Genomic DNA, 21,357 nt, shown 5'->3' with positions numbered 1-21,357 from the left:
TGCATTTTTAGCTGTGTTTTTGGCAGTTTCACAGTCGTCTTACTAACAGACATTTCTTATTTAAGATCATATTTGGACTTTATGTACCCCACCATGTAAAATGAGTTTGATAGCGCTGGATTAGAGCTTCGACTATTTCGCAAACATTCGACTTGTGCAAATCCACCCCTCTATCCCTCTGCTCACTGAAGCATAAAGTTCTCCTGCAACATGCAGGAAGACAGCAGACGGCTAACAATTCATAACCCCAAAATGTTAAATGTCACAATGTGACACCATAATATAAAATAACCAATCAAAACAGCAGGAGGTGGAAAAAGTTTAAGATTTTGTGTGGTAAAATTGCTGGGGGGGCGGGGTTGTCAATCTGATGATGTGCTCTGGCTTTGTGGGTAAATAGGGCATAAACTTAAACCACTATTGATTTCCCTTAGGTGGCTAAAATCCATTTTGTTGCTGACTGTGTCGTCAACAGTCCATGACTTTAGTTCCGGTGCCGGTCAATGCTCCCGTCTGCTTGGCAGCTTGACACCACCTGCTGTTGATGACACACTGTTTGTGGCTCTCACTTCAAAGCAACTGAACCAACCCCAACTGAGTAAAAAGAGTTTTCCCAGTAAAAAGCTTATCATTCTAAACATCCACCCTTTTCCCCCCCGCCACTTTTATCAAACTTAGGGTTGCAGGGAGGCCAGAGTCTGTCCCAGCTCCCATAGTGTGCGAGGCGGATACACCCTGGAGCAGTCACCAGTCCATCAGAGTGCCTTAACTGTTTCAGTTTTAATAGTAGAGATCTGCTGCACAAAATCCAGAATGTATATCTAGACATGCAGAACTAACGGACTGAAGAATTCCCTTAACAGGACTCAATAAAGACTTTGGTTTGTGTAAGGATTTAGTCATGGCTCACTAAGAGACACTTCTCCCGTGCTCTAAAAATCTTTTGCCTCAGGAAAGAATTAAACCTTCAAGACTTTTTTTTTTTTTTTCATTTATGTTGATTTTTTTTTAAGTATCGTGGTGAGAGAAGCATTTCAGCAGGTACAGATAAAGAGAACAAAGGATCTCCAGACATATTTATAGAGTTTTGTGTGCACGTATGTGTGTGCACATCAGGGAATCTCAGCCCCCGCTAAGTCCAGTCGGCACACAGGAAGATAGAACCACTGAACTGCACTTCACCTAGGGAGCACAGAGCTTGAGTTTTGCTGCAGGCGATGAGCTTTGCTACAGGGATTTTATGTGTGCCTGTGTGTGTGTGGCTGGAAGCTTTTCTTCACTACATCTGTACCTCCGAGGGTTGGAGGATTTGTATTTATTCCTTCCTGGGAGGATTGCTGAACTTGTATTCTCATTCCTTTCACCATCCCTGCCTCCAAGGCTGCTACCATCTATACTCCCAGGCATGCGTGCGCACCCCAGAGGCTGACGCCTCAAAGGCTTCAGATGGATGGATTTCGCATTGCTCAGGCTTTTATGTTTGCAACTCAAAGCAGGCTTAAAGAACCTGTGTCAGATGTTGTCTGTGCTGCCATTACTGTCGCTCATTTTGCATCGGATTTCTCTCCTCCTCACCTGTTTTATGCCTCTTAGTCATGAATATTAATGCTCTTATAATGAGACAAAAAGGGTGGGGCTTTTTCTGTGAGCTTATGTCACTACATGTATAATTTAGTGGCCTAAATGTACAATAAATAATGCATTCTTTGTAGCTGATGTCTTATATTTGGGTGTTCTTGTTCATTTTAAGTTGCTCTCATTAGATCTTATAACAATCTCTGTTGAGCGACGGTTCACAGTGGACATTGATGGAGTCCTTTACTCCTCTCTCAAATTCTCAAGACTTCTATTGTCCTGTGCACTTACTCCACCTACACAGAGAAGGGAAACTCTTTTGAGGATCCGAGTGTTCAATGTTGTACCAAGAAGTCCTGGAAGTCTTCTCGGGTGATTCGAGCTCTACTCGCATCTTGACATGTGTAGATTCTACAGTGTCTCTCAAATGATTCACATAATGACCAACATCTTAAGATATGGTAGGTCAGGAAATCTCAGTGCCTTGCAACCAGCACCATATGACAAATTTGACATGAAATTGACGACACCGCTACTGTCGTTAGCTGCTGTTTTCAACGGGTCGTGCACATCTTGATTTTTATAACCTGGCAGGTTGTGCCAACGGTGCGTTTGCCGAGTGCACAATCGTGCCGTGCACAATCGTGCCATGCACCTATCGTTCAGGCGAATAACGTAATGGATGTGGTTGTGCAATGATATTACCAGCACCACATGAAGCAACCAACACAACTCCGCTAGCAGTTAAATATCTGGAACTCTGTCGGCTTATAAAAACTAAAGAAGCATCTTGTTTGCCCAAACAACCTACATGGATATATTCTGTTTATTTGTTTTGTTTATGTAGCTTGCAGTAAGTCCATATTCTATTTTTTTTTCCTCCTTGGTTTTCTATCAGTATCTGATGGTTTAAAAAAAAAAATTGTTTTTCCTCATGATTTTAGCAATTATTTTTTCAAGATGTGATCTTGTAAAAAGACATTAAATCAGACCTTTACGTGTTTCACTTTTTCAGAAGGGCTTCTTGTTTCGTAATCCTTATTTTTTATTCTCCAATACTTCCTTGCACTAAGAGTAGCTCTTAGTGATGAAATACCAAGAAAAGTCTTAAAATTACCACTTTTTCTAAGAATTTCACCTTAAGGTTGGGGTTATCGAAATGGTTATTCCCAAGGCATATTAGCCCTTAAATCTGGTTGGAGTGGTGACTTTGACCTTTGGGTTTCTTTAGGGGAGGAGAAAAGGTGGAGCCACTGTAGTGCATCAAAAGAAGATGCCCCCCCTCTGAGTAAAGAGGAAGAATGAATGCAGTTGGCATTTGGGTTTTTCTTTCCTGATAATTCATCTTTTCAATCTTTAGTGAATAATGTCATCAGTATATAAATATAAAATAAAAACAAGTTGAATTGACAAAGCAGTAATACTTAAGTGTGGATTCACAACATCAACTCACATTATGCATATTGCTCCTTTTCTTCTGTTAAAGCCAAGCCAGTCTCACAGCTGATTTCAGATTTTCTTATTTCATAAAGCTACAAAGAATGTTTCAGATCCATGTGTAATGTCATTAGAGACCTAATTAGGCGTAACAGCTTCCCAACACCAAGTATATAGAAAAAAAGAAAAGAAACAGACAGTTTTTCATCCTTTATAAAGGCACCTTGTAAATTAGCACATAATTCAGTTCAGTGTTATATCTGCTTTCGTGACTAGAGACAAGGTACTTTTTTCATCTCTCGCCTCCCGGGGCACGATGACAGGTCCTGTATGATGACTGGCCTCCTTTCTACTGAGCGGCTTTGATCATTTTGTCATGTCAAATCAATCAAAACTTCAAGGGTGGCAGGATGTACAAATGATGGCTTTGTTTGTTGCAGTGAAGACACGATGCCCAGAAAGGCAGGAATTTAGCTAACAGGCCAGCTAACTGTAAGACATTAAAGCAGATTTTATTTATTTATATATTTATTACAAATATTTTCAGACAGCAAAAGCAGAAAAAAAAAGGCATAGGGGAGAATATTAAATGTGCTGCACAGCGTGACAAAACTAACACAGAATCTCAGATAGCTGTTCTGCAGATTACGAGTCTGGAATTAATCTAAAGGGAATTTCACCACTTTGATGATCAAACTGGTGGTTGGTTAGGGAATAGACGCAAGTACAATTGGTCCAGTTTCTCATTAGATGACTTTGAAAAACTGAAACTTCACAAATATTTAAATTTCTAACATATTTCATGACTTTTTATCAATGCATTTATCATAAAGAAAATTCATTAGATTTCTTCACCTATTTGCAGCTTTTGTGAAATCTTTCATGGCTCTTTTATGGAACAAAATATATTATTGATTTACATATGGTAAGATGGTAAATATATTAGAGGGTTACCTGCACAAACAAAGCCTGGAATATCCATTAGTAACCAACTAGTAGCCACAAAGGAATGTAATGTGCATGTGGACACTTGTTGCAGCCAATAGCCCAAATTGTAATACACTGAAACAGCCACGTTATTAAGAAAAAAGAGGAAATATTGGCTATAAAGGCTTTAAAGACAAAAACAACTTTCTCTACCTGAAAGTTGTTGTAAAGTTAACTTGGGCGTCTTTGAAGTAAAACTCTTAGTCTCCCACAACATTTTGATGAGATGTGATGCAGGAAAATGCTCCATTTTGTTGATGTTGGACCTCCGCCTTTGATACTGTGAACCATCATGTTCTGCTAGATAGGCTAAGACACTGGCTGGGTATATCAGGGTCTGCTTTGGAGTGGTTTGAATCTTATTTGCATGAACGATCCTTTTCTGTGGCTACCTCTGAGTACAGTTTCTCTTCTACTTTTCTTGCCTATGGTGTGCCACAAGGTTCCGTTTTGGGGCCTTTATTGTTTTTGTTGTATTTACTTCCTCTTCAGCACTTATTGAGCACTTTTAAGGACATTTCTTATCACTGCTATGCAGATGATATTCATTTATATATCTCCTTTAAGCCCAAGATGTTTCCATGCTACAGATTTTGCATAAGTGCCTAGACTCCATTAGAGGTTGGATGGCTGAAAACTTCGTTCAACTAAATGAGGGGAAGACTGAAGTCCTTGTTTGTGCTCCTAAAGGATTTGCATCTAGTGTTATGGAAAACTTGGGTCCACTTGCTACATTTGCCAAACCTTCTATCAGGAACCTCGGTGTAACTTTTGACTTTTGAATTATAAATTGTCATTCATGCATTTGTTTCATCTCGTCTGGATTATTGTAATTCTTTGTTTGCTTGTTTATATAAAGCCTCTTTGGAGCATCTGTAAGTTGTTCAGAACGCTGCTGCAAAGCTTCTGACCAAGTCCTCCAAGTACTCCCATGTCACACCCCTGCTGATTCAGCTGCACTGGCTCCCTAATAAATTCAGAATCCACTTCAAGGTTTTGACCTTGACATTCGAGGCTCTGCGTGGACAAGCACCAACATATATCAGGGAACCTTTACATCCATACATTCCCAGCAGGTCCCTGAGGTCATGTGATTAGGGCTTGCTGGTTGTCCAACACACGAGGCTGAAAACTAAAGGCAACAGAGCTTTTGTAACTGTGGCCCCTAGACTGTGGAACTCTCTCCCTTTGAGCCTGAGATATGTGGATTCGGTGGTCTCTTTTAAAAACAGCTAAAAACGTATCTTTTTAAACTTGCCTTTGGTTGATTTTTGTTTTTATGTTTTAGCTTCTGTGAAGCACTTTGTTTTGGGTTTTTTTTTTTTCTTGAAAGGTGCTATATATGTTTTTATTATTATTTTTTTTTACTTTTAACTGCATTTCCTGCATTACTTGATTGTCAACCAAAGAGGCTGCTGTCTGATGAGCCAATTCAGGCACTACATACACAAATCACTGCTGTCAGTCAGTTTGTGACAGCTTAGCAAATTGGGGTATTTGTTGGTCCAGTTCGTGCAGAACTTGATCATGTAGTTGTGTAAGAAGCAGAATTTGAAAGAAGAATTTACTGCATATACAAAGAACTAACCTGATGGTAGCAAAGTTATTCTGTGAGCCTCGGCTTTTGCCAATAAATGAACCAACAACATTTTTATAAATATAGTCATTTATTTGATTGGTGTGAAAACTTGATGTCTGTTGTTCTGACAGTTAACAGTGTGAAATGTGGTCTGTAACTGTAGAGTTAACTGAGAAACCATTCTGATCTCAGAACCTGAAGCGAGTAGCAGAAGTGTGGATGGACGAGTACGCTGAGTACATCTACCAGCGCAGGCCTGAGTACCGCCACCTGTCGGCAGGAGACATGACTGTGCAGAAGGAGCTGAGGAACCGGCTCAACTGCAAGAACTTCAAGTGGTTCATGAGTGAGGTGGCCTGGGATCTGCCCAAGCACTACCCACCTGTGGAGCCTCCTGCTGCTGCATGGGGAGAGGTACAGTTGCTCTTATCCTCTAATTAAAGGCAGCCTAATTGAAAGATGGAACTAGAGCTACCAAGAAATGTGTGTTAGAAAGTCATGACAGTGAGTACTTTGAATATGTAATGTGAAGCTATTTTTTTCTCAGCTTCATGTAGTTTAGTTTTAAAATGCCACTTTGTGTGCCAGAGGTTCAGTCTAAAGATAGTTGGTCTTGTTACTGGTGTCTTAAGCAAATTCTTCCTTTTCTCCTTTGGTATGGCAGGCCAAAAGATAAGAGTAATTACCAGCGGTTTCCTCTAAAATAACTCAAGAAGCTGTCAGAAATTCTCTCCATTTGGCTCTAATATTCCTATCTGTCTGTCATACCAGACTGCTGTCTGGAGCTGTGGACCGGTTACACTCAGTGCATGAATTTAATTAGAGCTTAATTGCAGTGTTCTTGCCTCCTGAAATAACCCAAACTAATGGTGTAATACTACTTGAAGCTCCCTGATGATTTTTTTTTTGCATTATATTCTTTGTGATTTTGGTAGTTAAGAAAACCTCTGATCTCTGTTGAAGATGTACAACTCTTATTGCCTGAATACCGTCTTTCTGCCGTCTTTCATGCTTATGTGACTCTGCTCTTATGTGTGTTTTTTGGTGAAGATCCGTAACGTGGGTAGCAGCATGTGTATGGAGAGTAAACATTTTGTGTCGGGGAGTCCTATCCGCCTGGAGAGTTGTGTGAAGGGACAAGGCGATGTGAGCTGGAGACATGGACAGGTACGAAAAAGTCACTGAAGTCAGTTATTAATCAGTGTAGCTTGAATGGAGCCTGATTAAGGTCATGTTATTAGTTCACCTTTAACGTCTAATTATTACTCATTTAACCCAAGTTCTTCTGTATACAGGGAGAGTGGTGAGAAAGAAGTCAACCTGTGTGCTCACAGTGAGCACGCCTAACACGGTCCCATTGATACAATCACTGTAGGCGTCAATAAAGAAAACCTGCAAATCCAGAGAATTAATGCGCTGACATTGTCCAGATCATAACAAAATGTGCATCTTCATTAAATTAAAATCTCAAAATAGAATCCAGACATATCCTGAGGGGAAGCGTAAGCTGCAGCGTAACTGTATTAGGCAAACTCGGCACAGCATCATCGCTGCCTGTGCTGCTCGCGTTGGTAACCTGGAGTGTGTCTGCCATGTTGTCAGATCTTTCTACTGACCAAGCTGAACTTGCAGTACAAAGCTCAAAAAATGTGGCCTTTGCGTACAGATTTATAGGCGTCAACATGGTTTGACTTTTTAAAGACAAGCCCAAGTGGCCGGTGGAGAAACTGCAGGTTTTGCCAATCCGTGAGTCCCAGAGGATGTTATGATTCCAAGGATTTTGCAACAGAAACGGCCTTTTTGTTTTTTGTTGTTTTTCTTTATATTTTTCAAATTTCCCACGTGTGGGACTAATAAAGGTTATCTTATCTTATCTTTTTCTATTTCCATGGGAGTTTTGGTTCATCCATCATAATGTTTTTTTTTCTTTCGTGTTTTTGTTCAGGTTTTTTTGTTTTGTTTTGTTTTCATCAAAGACTTGCGTTCTACTTTATTTTACTTTTTTTCTTGTGGACCTGCCCTTAAATATTTGAAACCCTTGCACACACAGTTCCCTTTTTATTTTTAAAGCCTGTTTTTGAAACTTTTAACTGCCTCCTTTTTCATACATTAATTCAACATTAGGCATGCAGAAACCATACTTTGATCTTCTTTTGATACCCGGGCCAAAAGTCGTTATTTTAGAAGTTTTTAATGGTTTAATTTTCCCCATATAATTTTAATAGTTGATGTAATTGCACCCTTGATTTCATCAGGATCCTGGCACGCTTTATTAAAAGAAGTTGCTCTTTAATTTTGTCATTTTGTCAGTGATGTGTTTCACTCTCCGCCCCGTACTTACTCAGAAGATTCATTATACTGTGGTCAGATTTCCCAGCATTCCCTGCATTGGGAGTTTTCTGTTAGCTTCGATAGTGTGGGCCAGTCCTTACATTGCTGAAGGTGGCAGGTGTACAGGTAGGAGTGATTTATTATAACGGCTATTTTCTTGCTGTGTCATCAGGCTGTCCAGGATGTAATAAGCATTATAGCGATCACCTATACTCCACAATGTAGATTTAAAAAGAAATCTAAAGGAAAGCGTAGTCTGGTGGTCCACAAATGTGCCTTTCAACTACAAAGTTGAGCGATTTTAGGTTTTTCCTAAGGGCACATTTATGAAATCGCTTAAGTAATTGGATTTTGTCAGCTAACGAGACATAAATGTCAAAAAAAATAGTGCCCGCATAGATGGAAAAGCTTCTTCATTATCTCTGCATTGTTCTAAAAGGACTCTGCACTCACACGTCACAGCGTAGATCTTAAAGCACAGCTCATAATACAAACTTAATGGATTGAATGTCCCCTTTTGTTTCCACAGCCAAAATACTGCGCCTCAGAGCTCTGACAGTTTAATTGCTTTAATCTGAAGATGCATTGTAGTTTAATTTGTGTCACAGTCTCAATCTGTATTCAGAGCCAGCACGAAATGCATTCGCTGCAGCTCACAGGTGGCCTCTCTGGCAGCTGTCCTTGTCGGGGCTTTTCGATCCTGTACAGGAGGAGTGGAGCAAATCATTCAGACAGTGTTTGGGAGCCAGAGGGGCGACAGTCACCTGGACACAGATGGAGATTAAAAGTTTCATTTTGTATGTTTGGTTTTAAGTAAGAGCGAATTAGACTTTTTTTTTTTTTTTTTTGGTCTGGATATGTCTGGAATCCAGAAATACTTCTACATTTACCAAATCAAAATGAGTCATTTGCTGGTTTTAATGAAACTAAATGCAAAAATCTAATATGAGTTGTTAGCTGAGACGTTTCAATTCATTGTACATATCAAGATTTATCATAATCGTTGATTTCACGGCTAAGGCAGCTTTGATATCAGCAGATTATGATATCAATCATTCTGATGAACTCATCGACATGTAGACAAATGGATAAGGATCATAAGAAGCTGCGTTAATCCATCACTGTCACAGAAAACAAACTAAGGGTCAAGAAAAAGAACAATTGATACAGCACACGTTGGTCTTTGTTTTTTAGGTTTAGAACCATGAATAAAAACTGTATGTAATTATGGATATACTCTGTATTCATAGATATAAGATAAATACAAAATTATTGAATCAAAAATAAAGCAGTTTTTACCAGAAGTCCCAACCGATTCTTATTCTTCACCGTCAGGTTGCCAAACCAGGCAGCGATACAAAAGAACATCACAGATTCAATAAAACTTCTATAAAACAAAGACAACATCTCAGATGAGACATTAAAAGATCTCGTTTTCCTTAAAAAGAAAAGTCTTTGTTGAACTTTTTTAGTAGTGGCATCAGCATGAGATTGAAAACACAGTTTATGGTCAAGTACCACACCTAGATATTTATAACTCTCAACTATCCCAGCTTTAATGATAATATGTGATGAGCTATCAGAGGACTTCCTAAAATCAATAATCATAGTTTTTTCCCCTCCTTTAGTTTAGTTTTAGACACATTAAGTGAAAAGAAGGACTCATCACACCAATTTACAAAATCATCTACAACCTGTCCATGGCCTGACTCGTCCCCCACTAGAAGACTGACGATCACTGTGTCGTCAGCAAACTTCAGGATGTATCTGTTCGTGAAATTACTGCGACACTCATTTGTGTACAGAATGAACAGAAATGAGTGTCGGCTATCAAATAAAACACAGTAAAATTCAGCAGTATTTTAAAAATTATTACTAATTTTCCCAATGACCTAAAGGCTACTCTAATAATAAAGTAGTAAAGTGTTGTTCTCATTTCAAGTAAAATAAGGCTTCTCCTTAAAAATAATAATAGCTTGTCTTCAAATAGTGTTTAATTTAAAATAATGAACAGGTTTAGTTGGGGTTTCCCCTTTTCTTCATTGTTCTGAACTAAATTTTCTTTAAGCCTCCTTTCCCCGCCACCTGTTTCTCCTCTTCAGACTTCTGCAGCTCGTCCTCTGTTTCCTGTTTTCACGTGTGCTCTGAATAAAAGATTTGATTGACTGCTTAGAGAGTTACAAAGCCCACAGTTGGGTCTGTGTTTCCTTTGTACATATACGTGACTATAGTAAAGACAAAGGAAAAGGCTGCACACATTAAAATAACCTTTGCAGAGAAAGATGGAAACAGTCTGTCAAAATCTAGTAATATGTCTGCGTCTGTGAAGAATGACGGGGAATCATAATAACAAAAGGTACACTATTGCTCATCTGTCAAAAACATGATACCTTGCTTAAGCACCTTCTATGACACCAGCAGTCCAGAGAGGAGGGTTTTGTAGCGATTTGATTATATTGTGGTCATAGACTGAACCTGACTCTTCTTTTACAAAACTGTGGTCTTCTTTCAGACCACATGCACTAAAATGCACCCAGTGTAGTGTATTATATTAGGACATTTTTCTGCATGCAGACATGTTTATGGGCTGGTTGACATGAGGACAAAGGATAAACATTTTCAGTAAACGGTTAAAAAAATATCTGCTGTGTACATAACTCTTTCATTTGGTTAGTAAATATATATATATATATATATATATATATATATATATATATATAGATATATATATAGATATATAGATAGATAGATATATACAAAATGCAGTGCGAGTTGAAAAAATCTGCCTATTTAAAAGCTGCTCCCTTTTCACAAACGGGCACCACAGCAGGTAACTCCACGTGTTGGATTTGGCAGTCTTACACCAGATGCGTTTCCTGACATTTGTGTCTCCGGCTGGAATTGAACCAGCTACCTTTCGGTCATCAGTCAGATGTGTTACCCTCACTGGATATGGGGGAAAAATGGTGACTAAAGTGTAGTGAACTCTCCTGTCAGTGCTGCACTGCTTCCAGTACGGCTGCTATTTTTAGATTGCTCCCTGAAAGTCTGATTCACACTGAATGGACACAGACTGGCATTTGTATCGCACTTTTCTTCTCTTACTGACCATTCAGAGCACTTTGCACTGCAAGCCAATTTCACCCATAGCACTTCACACCTACAGCCAATCAGAGAATCACAAATTAACCTAACATGCATGTTGTTGGGTTTTGGGAGGAAGCCAGAGTAACCAGGAGAGAGGAGAACACAGGTTTCATACAGAAAACTCCAGAAACCGAGGTGTTCAAGTCTCCTCCTGTATAAAACAGGTCAGAAGTTCCCATCAATAATCAAAGGCCACAACTATGATAAACTTTTAGATTTTTATAAAATTCAATTCTGAACTCTACAGAAGCAAAACAGCACAAAGGAGCAAAAGCAGCTTAATAGGAAAGTGAAAGTTTCTTACAGTAGGTTATAAAAACGATTTCTCCCACATTGATATTTTAACCCTGTATCGCTCTTTTCAAAAGTTCTGACCTACAAAACAAACGATTCATTTCAAGTCCCCTGCAAGTCCCTTCACCCTGTGCTGAGAATTTTTCATGTCGCGTAAAGATCATCGCACTTCAAAAAAGGAAAAAATCATTACGTTATATCTCCTGCAGGTGTTTACGTTTGGCTGGAGAGAGGACATTCGGGTGGGCGACCCCATGCACACGAAAAAAGTTTGCTTCGATGCCATTTCCCACAACAGCCCCGTCACCCTGTACGACTGCCACGGCATGAAAGGCAACCAGCTGTGGCGCTACAGAAAGGTATGACAGAGATGAAGCGGAGATCAGAGTCGGAGCCTTCGGCGTGGTTATGTGTAATGTTTGTGTGGTGAGCTCTTTCTCTGAGCCTTTTTGTTTTCCTCTTACAGTACAAAACAGCAAAATTGCAAATGTAATTGCTTCAGAATGAATGACTTCAAGAATGCTTAATCAGTTCCCAAAGCTTTGCACTTTTTAACCGAATCTACGGGGCTCATTATGTTGTTGTGCTTTTATGCTCGGCTATTACAAAGGGCCACGTTTCTATTTTTGTAACCATTGTGGGATTTAATGTAGCCACAAAGAAACATGCTGGCAGCAGTAAACAACACAAGTTGAAAGCGTTACTTGCAAACATTGGTTTAAAGTGGACCTGTTATACCCATTCCCAGCTCTGTATATTCATTATTTGATTCTATTAGAATATCTTTGCATGAGTTACTGTTTAACATGAGCTGAGTTTTAGTGCAGTCTTTATCCTCCACCACAAACAAGCCATTATAGTTCCTGTCCTCCACCCTTAACCCAAGATTATTCTCATTGGCCGTCCCTCACAAACAGAAGGTTTGAACAGTCGAGATATCCCCTCTCGCTGACATAAAACAGACGAGACATGAAAATGTTGAGCATTTAGAGCAATAGCTGTCAGGGAGTCATTGTTTCAAACACTGTCCATGTTTCAAATGAGCTTCCAAAGAGTTTCTCTTTGACGCAGCCCGTCATCTCCCTTGTTTCTCCCTCCAGGATAAGAGTCTGTATCACCCCGTCAGCAACAGCTGTATCGACAGCAGCCTGAACGAGCGGCGTGTCTTCATGAACACGTGTGACCCGTCCTCGCCCACTCAGCAGTGGCTATTTGAGAAAACCAACGCCACCGTGCTGGAGCACTTCAATCAGGGCGCCAAGTGAAGTCCTGCAGCATCCACGAGGAAGGACTCACGCAGAAGTGGAGCTGCTGCTGCTGCTATTGCGAACTGGGGTATTTCCCATTTACCTCGCAATGAGGTGACAGCTGTTTCTCTTTGGGGTGCTGGGAGTGAGGCAGGACGGCACGCAGAGGGGGTTAGTTAAACGCATTAGTGTGAGGGAAGATTGGGTTTGAGTTTGATTGATGGGATTTGTGTAAAAGTTACTCTGTGAGAGATGGGTGTGTTCTGTCGGGGTGCTGCTGTGGCAGTAGGTCTGTCTCACTTCCTGATTTTTATTTAATTTTTTTATCGTCTGCCATTCCTCTTTATTTCTTTTGCCTGTTTCAAATCTCCCTCTCTTCCCCTGTACTGTTTCCTCTCTGGGGGTTTGTTGTTTGCAGTTCTCTCTCCCTCTCTTTCTGTCCATCTACCTTTTATCCTCCAATCTCTCCTCCCTCGTTTCTCTCCCGGTCTGCCACTGCCTGCATGTCCGTCTCTATCTGCCTGCATGACTGCACCTTTGCCCACCTTTTTCATTCTCCCTCTCAAATATCCTTATGTCTCTCCAGCTCTGACAACCTCCCTGGGGGTAGATGAAGGGGGGGAGGGGCTCTTGCTGAGCCAAAGTCGTACTGACACCTGGGTGAAGCCAGGCAGAACCACTCTGAAAATCACCTGGTGAAGTGATTCTCCTTTACAACCTTCTGTTCCCTCCCTCATCCTTCCCCTCATGTGTGTAACTCCTGGTTTGCGGGCAGAGCTGCATTGAATGTAGTGGGTGAAAGTTGACAAAGACGGTCCAAGGAGATAAGACCTTTTGCACGTGCCTCACTTATTTGTTCCTTATTCTCTGCTTTCCTGTCTGTATTTATTGATTAGTCCTTCACAGATTTGTCACTGTGCCACGTTCTTCTTATATTCCTCAGAGGCGAGCGCTATCCGATGCCAGGGTATGTGCAGGCTGACTCCTGCTGGGTATTGGTGCAGTCAGACTAGATTTTGCTTTCTTCATAGAGGTCCTGCATCTCTTAAAATAGCCAATAAGAATGCAGGCTGTCTGAGGCCTACGCAGAGATAAAAGCGACAATGGCAAACAGAAGATCCAAGGTAAGGTCATCGCACTGCAACAAGGCTCCAACAAGTGCTTCCTGTGAGATCTCACCCTGGAGTGGGTCCATTTATTTGAGAATGCTTTGAGAAAAGCTCCTCAAAGCAGTGACCACTAAATCAGGAGGTATTTGTTCAGAATTTAGTTTTAAGGTTGCGTGGTTACTGCGGTTTGTTAGCTAAATAGCCGTGCTACTTCGCATCACTACGATGACGACTCATTATTCATACTACATCTCATAGGATTTGCAGTATACAAGCAAGTGTGCTTTTTTGGCACTACGCACACAGCAAGATGTTTAAAGTTTGGGGCTCATTTGCCTGCTACATTCAACAGTGTGTACTTTGTTGGGGCTGTACCAAAAGCAAATGGAGAAAACAATATGCAATTATTATAATAATAATAATTATAATATGCACTGTAAGTTTTCCCAAGCCAAACTTCTGTCTGACTGCACCACGAGAGCTTCTTTGTCATTATTGTGGTGACAGTGGGAGTGGGAGTAGCTGTCACACCTCTTTGAGTTTCTCCTTTGCTTTCTGTGCGCTATTTGCCGCTTTCCACTCAGTCACTAAAGCAACCCGGTCACAGACGGCCAAGCAAGGGGTCTCGTCAAGGTGCGGAGCAGCAGGCAGCACCACAAATAGACCCCTGCGCGCCCGGATGGCTGGCCGTGTGACTGACAGGCCAGCTGATTCTCAGCAGGGCTGCCTGATTGGCCGGCCGCCATGCTGACACATCACTTTAGAGTACAGTGTGAGCGGGAGTAGAGACCAAAAGGGGAAATTATCCAGGATAGCCTCGCCAAGGTAGCGCTGGGATTGAGACTAACGTGTGTGTGTGTGTGAGTGTGAGAGGGGGGTTTAAAATGCATTAAGCACTTATGGAATGATAAACTTGAATGAAATCTTAGTGCCTTGTTAGAAGAGGACTAGATGTTGCTGTGTGTATTTGCAGAAAATGTGTGTGGCCTGAAATGTCCAGATGAAAATAGGGAACAATTCCTCAATTCAGGAAGTGACTTTGCTTGGATTTTTTTTATGCTGTAAAAGACTCCTCAAGTCTTTGAACTGATCATGAATTGACTTCTGGTGCAGGACCTTGAACGCACCACTGGCTTTGTGAACACACGTGTAACTGCTGGCTGTGAATAGAGCTAAAAAGACTGTTTTTTGTTGTTTTCCCAGCATATTTGCTCCTGCTGTCAAAAGTAAACCACAACCCTAAGAAGACCTTTTGTTGTATTGAAATCATGATATGATGCTGTGTTGTTTTCCCACTTGTTCAATCCAGAATATTATAATGAGAGAGGAAATTGCTGTCTTTGTTTACCAGTGTCGCCATCCGCCTTTATAAATCCTTTTCTTCATTCTGTTTTTAATCAAATGTGCTTTCATCCTTTCTTTGATCCTGTGGTTTAGCTGATGGTGATTTTGCTTGAATCCCTGTTTGACACTATGTTTTGGGATGTTCTGGTCTGTCGCCTGCGCACATTCTCTAATCCCATTTTGTGAAGCAGAACAATGTTCAGTGTGTGCCATTTTAATCATCAGATCCAGGTATTGGGCTCTGGAAGATATTAACATGCAGTAGTAGACCAAAAGAAATGGTAATATTCACTATATATCACAATATTTCAGTATTTAAGTCAGATATTAGAAAATGTTGGGGAAAAATATATATTGAGCTCCTTGTTGTATGCAGATTAAAACCTTTTCCAACACAAATGCAAAACGGATTTTATCACAATCAGTGCAAACAATGATTTGTTGTTTCCAATTCTGTCTTATCACATAAATTGTTCACACAAATGCTAACCAAGAACCCATATTTAGATAGCAGAGCTGGTAGATTTGCAATGAGATTATTGAGAGGTGAAGATAAATAACTATCACAAGTGTTTTCTAACCTGTTCGACTGTTAAGTTGTTAAAACCTGATCTACTTTTCAAAAAACCCTTCTTGAGTTACAGTAAATGGTTCATTTACCAGCATGTAACTGTTATTTATTAGCAGCAGGAGCGTACTAAATGTAAACCTTTTTGTTGTACACTGTACACTGTCAAATTGTTAAAAGATGACTTAGAATTATTGTTTCAGACCACCGAGTAAGATTACCAGCAGATGATCCAACAGGAACAATTTGTTATCCACTGTATATCCAGATATGATTTCTTTGAATTTCTTTTCTTTGACATCATACTAGAATTGATAATGGGCTGGGCTGTTGCTGGGATTGTTTGTTTGTTTGTTTTTTCTAAAGAATTGTCAATACGAACACTCTTTGTGGAAGTTTTATAGAAGGTGGGTACATAAGGCAACATTTTTGGTTCAAATGAGACTGTCGAAGTACTAAAAGTTACTTTATAGTTCTCTCTGAGAAAGTGTACTATTCTTTAATATTTCATCTTGTTTTTCTTCTCTCACATTTATCCTGCAGAACAGTTTATTGCATCTGTTTTTCCTTGAGTCTGCCAAGCCCAACTGTCACATAAATCTTGGATAAAAAGAAGAAGATTATCATCATTACAGACTTTTGGCTGTGTTGTATAGAATTAGTAAGAAAAGTGTTTTAGGTAGCTGATGTGTTAGCTTGTGCTTTTTCAAAGATGTTTTAGGCATGAAGAGCTGTAGTAGGGCCAGAAAATCCCTTATTCCAATAAAACATCAGGGGCAGCAGGATCAAATGCAGTAGGACGAGCTGATTTTAGAGAAAATGTAGAACTTAGCTGTCAAATAGAACGCCATGATTAGTCAACTGGAAGGCCAGTGTTTAAACAGGTATCTGACAGTTTATTGACAGTAAATCATGATATAATTTGACCTGGAACGTGCTAAAATGCTTTATAGAATAGCCAAAGTCCTATTTTTAAGTAACAAAATATAAAATACAAAATTACAGCAAAAGACTTATTTAGATGTCCTAATCTTCCCTGCAGAGTAATCTTCATGTTCCCCTTGCCTCAGCTGCGCAGAAAAGAAGCAGAGGTCATTGCTGGTATTTAGAGTTGAGTCTTTTGGGTCTCACAACCAGAATCGTCATTAACATGACTTCTTTTTTTTTCCCTTCAGGAAAATGTTTGGTAAAGCCCCAGTCACACAGGCCTGGATCCACCATGATTGAGATGTTGGTGCTATCACTAATAAATCTGAGGTTAAAATAACATTATCAGTATAACAAATTAAGCTATCTCACTACAGTCTAAACTCAGCTCTCTGTCCCTGTTGTTGAAAGAATAATCCCAAGCTTGGCATGTTTGCCTCGAGGGCAGGAAGACGAGGAGCACCTTTTGTGAATTTTTTTTTGACAGTTTAGTGAGTCGTCACAAAATGATGGGAACTGCATTCTGCAGATAGGATGATAGCAATGATAATCAGCTGTTCTGCAGGAAAGGATGGGGGAGGAAACGAGATGATGGCAAAATTGCGTTCATGCTCTTCATCTTTACTGTGTTTTGTACAAAGTGCATTAAATTAAAAATGAACTTAAATGGATCTGTGTCTCTGGGGAAATTTCACAGGATGTTGCCAACTGTATCCCTTCAATTATGTTTAATTGAATAAGCTTTTAAAAGTTTGGGTTTTTTTTCAATCAGAGTAATATGTACCTTTCCATTGCACATGTAAAGTTTGTTTTATTACATCAAAGGATAACTTGGGTCGAAGACTTTCAGGCACTGCTTTATTTCAGCTTTTATCCACTGTGGTAAAGTATTTAAGTAAAGAAAAACTTCCTTGCAGACACTAGGGATACGAATTTAGCAAATCGATTTCACTAGCACTTAACATAGATCGGTTCTCATTGGCACCGGTTTTAAGAGTCGACACCATCACTAAGAAACATATCAAAGGAAAGGAATTGAACTACTGGGAACTGTTCCCTACAAGACCCGATCCTCAATTCCTGTCCCTAGCTGGCACCCATATAATGGTATAAACCACAGTTCAAGTACACAAACACTTCAAATGTAATACTTTTCCACAGCTGCTGGGATAGAGCAATCGTAAATGTGCTGAAACGTTTTATAACGTTAAGATCCAAATGCATTTTTACGTTTTTTTTTTTTTCCCACCTTCACATGTTCAGTCGAAAGTCTGTTGGGCAGAATAATCGTAATTTACAGGAGCAAATGTTTTTAATGTCAGTGGCCAACGTGGCCCATCACACAATGTTGTGTAGGTGTGTGAGCTTTGATGTGTAGGGAAGTGTACATTTTGTATCTCAAAAATATCCAATATTTTTTTTCTACTGACATTGCAACTGTAAAGGTGTATTTAGGTATTTAACAAACTGTACAATTAAACTGGAATTGTATGATATTTTTTTCTGAAAATTGTAAAATAAAAAGGTTTCTATATTTGGATGAACGTCTGTCTGTGCTTCTGGGACTTAATTTTTTAAAAAAAAAATTCTCCATAGTTGAATAAAATAGTTATCATCAAATCAGTTATCACACACAAATGAAGTTATCATCAAATCAAGTCTTTTTATATAGTTTTATAATGGGGGGGGACTTATACTAGAAGCCTCTCGCCTCTAACCACCTCTTTAAGCCGGGAGTGTCACTGCGATCCTCCACCCAGGGCACTTGGGGCTTGGTCCAATCTCTTGGGTTGGGGTGACGATGTCTCCCCCCAGCATCGTCCTGACTCCCCCTTGCTGTAGCATGCATCTTTTTTACCCCCCCCCCCCCCCTTTCCTAACATCCAATCCATATAGCTTTCTCAGTTTTGCCCTCAGATGAGACGAAGACATTCTCAGTCTGTGTGAGGCAGTGACCAATCAGCGTCAGAGATGACAGAGCACCAGGTGGGCGAAAAGGCTGCTCATTCTAGTTGCGATCGTCTTCCCTAAATAACTTCAGCGTAAACGTCTGGTGCTCACAGCTTTCTAATTTCCTCCCCTTGTCACTTCTTGTTGTAGGTTCTGTATGGCTTTAATAGTTTCTCTGACTGATGGTGCAAAAACACACTTTCCACATGCGTTAATCCCATAATCATTTCCCCCAGCAACCCGCTAACTCTGATAGCTTTCAGGTTTCAGTGATTTATCCGTGGCTGGAGTGATATTGCTTTTGCAAGTTGGCCCATTTCTCCCAGAGTCTCCTGGGATGTGTCGTAACTCAAAACTTTTCATGTTGGCTGAGAAGGACTGAGAACGTTCTGGTTTGGTAAGAACACTTAGTGTCCGTGTTATGGGAGCTTTCATGTAATTGCACAGTCACAACACTCGAGCAGCAACATGCTGATCAAAGGACTGGTTTTAGGTTTCTGAGAGTAAAAAAAGAGAAAAAAAAAGTTTCAGTGATGATGCAATGTATTCAGGGTGTGCAAACCAGACTGATGTTATCTGCATACTAATTGTTTTCATATTCATATTTATTTCCAGTTAATTAGCAAATAATCAACATTCCCTGAGACTCGGGAGCTGTAACTGGGACAGATCAGGCTATTACATTAGCACAGTGTTCCTCTAAAGATATCCATTAAGTTTCTTTATTGGGCTCAGCACCATTATAAAAAGAAAAACACAATCCAATTGTCTCCCATAATTCACTAATACCCTCTCTCTGTGCTGCTTGCTCTCTGGGCCAACAGCTCCTTCAGATTACACAACAAAATGGGAAGACGTTTCAATGACAGAGTGTCACGGTTTTGATTCCACGCATCTTCAAAGAGTACAGAGGGTTTGTCACATTGAACTGCACAATTATATGGGGGTGTGGGGAATATGGTTGCCTTTTGTTTTGCAATTTCTTGTCTCACGTCATTTTGTTCCATCCCACGCTGACAAGAAAAGTTTCGGATGGAGGAGGAAGGCTGTCTCACACATGAAGGCTTAAATTGCAACTACCTTTAAATACAGCAATGCAAGGGTGGCCACATCATATTGCATCTGGCATTGCTGTGAAGCAGTGCTGGGTTATCTCATTAATTCATCTAAATGCAGATGACAACATAGTCCAAATACATACTGAGTTGTAATGACAGTGATGCCATGTGGTCTTAAGGCTTAGCCAAGTATGGGTTCGCAAAATAAACTAAATGTCATATCAAATATATAATGTACTTCATTTGATGCCCTGGGAATACAAATGGACAGCCATTTAAGAAATTGCATTAAAACTTTGTAAGTAAATTTGAACCTTTGGTAATGCAAATTCTGTAATATCTGTACAAACTGCATTATGTATGTGTAGCATCCCTCTTCATCCACAGCATTTTGTTCTGTATCACAGGCGTATAACCTGCAGCATCAATTACACCCAGGTTTCATAGTTCTCAAAGCATAGTTTTATGCATATGAACATGGGGCGTCCTTGCTAATGGGAAAGTTACACAGCTGTTGAAAAAGAGACACACCCACGCACATCTACACATCTGCCAATAAATCTGTTATTCCTGTAGGAAAATGGGGGGAAAAAAACATGTTGACAAAGTCTTTGGTCATGCCTATCATAACACATTTTTCCCTGCAGCAAAATGTGAAGAAGGCATCATCGCCTCACATAAAATAATATAAGAGATGGGAAGAAACGAAAAAAACAAAAGCAAAACGTACACACGCCACCGCATGAACAAATATAATAAAAAGGAAGAACAAGGGACTAAATAACATTGTGTTTGTTTCCCATGGCGTCGCCCTTCTTCTCTCTCTCAGCTATCAGCCCTTTGCCCCTCAGTCTTATTATCTCGGTCTTGGGTCAGTGAAGGATAATACAACTCCAGCCTGAGAGATAATACATCTCCGGTCAGACCTCACTTCAAAGCAAACTAACAAGCTCCACAGACAGACACACTTAGCTGGTCCATGAAATTCAAAACGATACAGAGCTTGGGCTGAAGCGGCGCCCGTCATCGATTGATTCACTGTTAGTGGGAGCGTCTGTGGGGAGAAAACAGAGGTGCAAATTCACGGTCGGGAGGCAGAAGGAACTTAAATGTGGGATAGGGTTCTTGCCTGTGCTCTCCTTCTCCACAACTCAAACAAAAAGCAAATGAAGAACAATAGTGCAGACTTAACACTTCGCCACAATGTAGTTCTGCTTAACTCCAAACCACTAACATCTGTGTGTGTTCCTAAGAGTAGAGAGTAACTGATGCTAGCTGTTATGCAGGTGCTGTTTTGGATGTTGAACATCAGAGCAAAGCTTTTTAGTACTCTCCAGCTCTCCGTTTTTGCTTTTCTTCTCAGTTCTCAGACATTTGCTTAAAGCAGCTTCTTTCCTTATATTTTCTTAGTTCGGCCTATAGACTACAGTAAAAACAACAACAGCATACTGTGAAATGTGTCCATTTCTCTGTGCTCTACAAGTCTTTGGTGTTGCTTTGGTGACACCAGCTTAACCCTTCCCTCATGTCTCGATTCTGAACATTATTAGAAACATCTTCAATGAAAAATAAGCTATAAATTTGTAGAAGAATACATCATGTCAGTAGCTGTCGCTGGTAGATGTCTGCTTATATAAGTGCTGCAATGCACGGGGAGTTTGGGCTTGGTGGTAGGGGGTCAGCCACGTCCCATGGATAAACCTCTGGGACCGCTAGATCAACTCTCACTTGTGGTTCCAAGATGTTGCTTGTGCACAGCAGCAGCCACACCTCAGTAAGCTACTATTTTGGTTAAGTTGTCCAC

General features: G+C 40.2%; 1 protein-coding gene and 1 long non-coding RNA gene across 2 annotated transcripts in view; one reads left to right on the top strand and one right to left on the bottom strand.

Moving 5' to 3' along the window:
- LOC146661224 (polypeptide N-acetylgalactosaminyltransferase 10-like) overlaps positions 1 to 18,077 on the top strand; it is a 133,145-nt gene extending 115,068 nt beyond the window's left edge. The window contains exons 9-12 of the mRNA XM_085421321.1: positions 5,771 to 5,992; positions 6,629 to 6,745; positions 11,560 to 11,709; positions 12,451 to 18,077. Of these exons, the coding sequence (XP_085277447.1) occupies positions 5,771 to 5,992; positions 6,629 to 6,745; positions 11,560 to 11,709; positions 12,451 to 12,615 (654 nt within the window). The 3' untranslated portion in view covers positions 12,616 to 18,077. The remainder of the gene's footprint in view (positions 1 to 5,770; positions 5,993 to 6,628; positions 6,746 to 11,559; positions 11,710 to 12,450) is intronic.
- LOC146661223 (uncharacterized) overlaps positions 1 to 21,357 on the bottom strand; it is a 513,791-nt gene that overhangs the window by 378,656 nt on the left and 113,778 nt on the right. The window lies entirely within an intron of this gene.

This window comes from Rhamphochromis longiceps, linkage group LG10 (assembly GCF_057381845.1).
Source record: "Rhamphochromis longiceps isolate RC_006_pf linkage group LG10, R_longiceps_female_GT1.1, whole genome shotgun sequence".
NCBI lineage: Eukaryota > Metazoa > Chordata > Actinopteri > Cichliformes > Cichlidae > Rhamphochromis > Rhamphochromis longiceps.
Note: the sequence above shows the minus strand (reverse complement) of the source record. Positions and strands in the feature narration are given on the sequence as shown.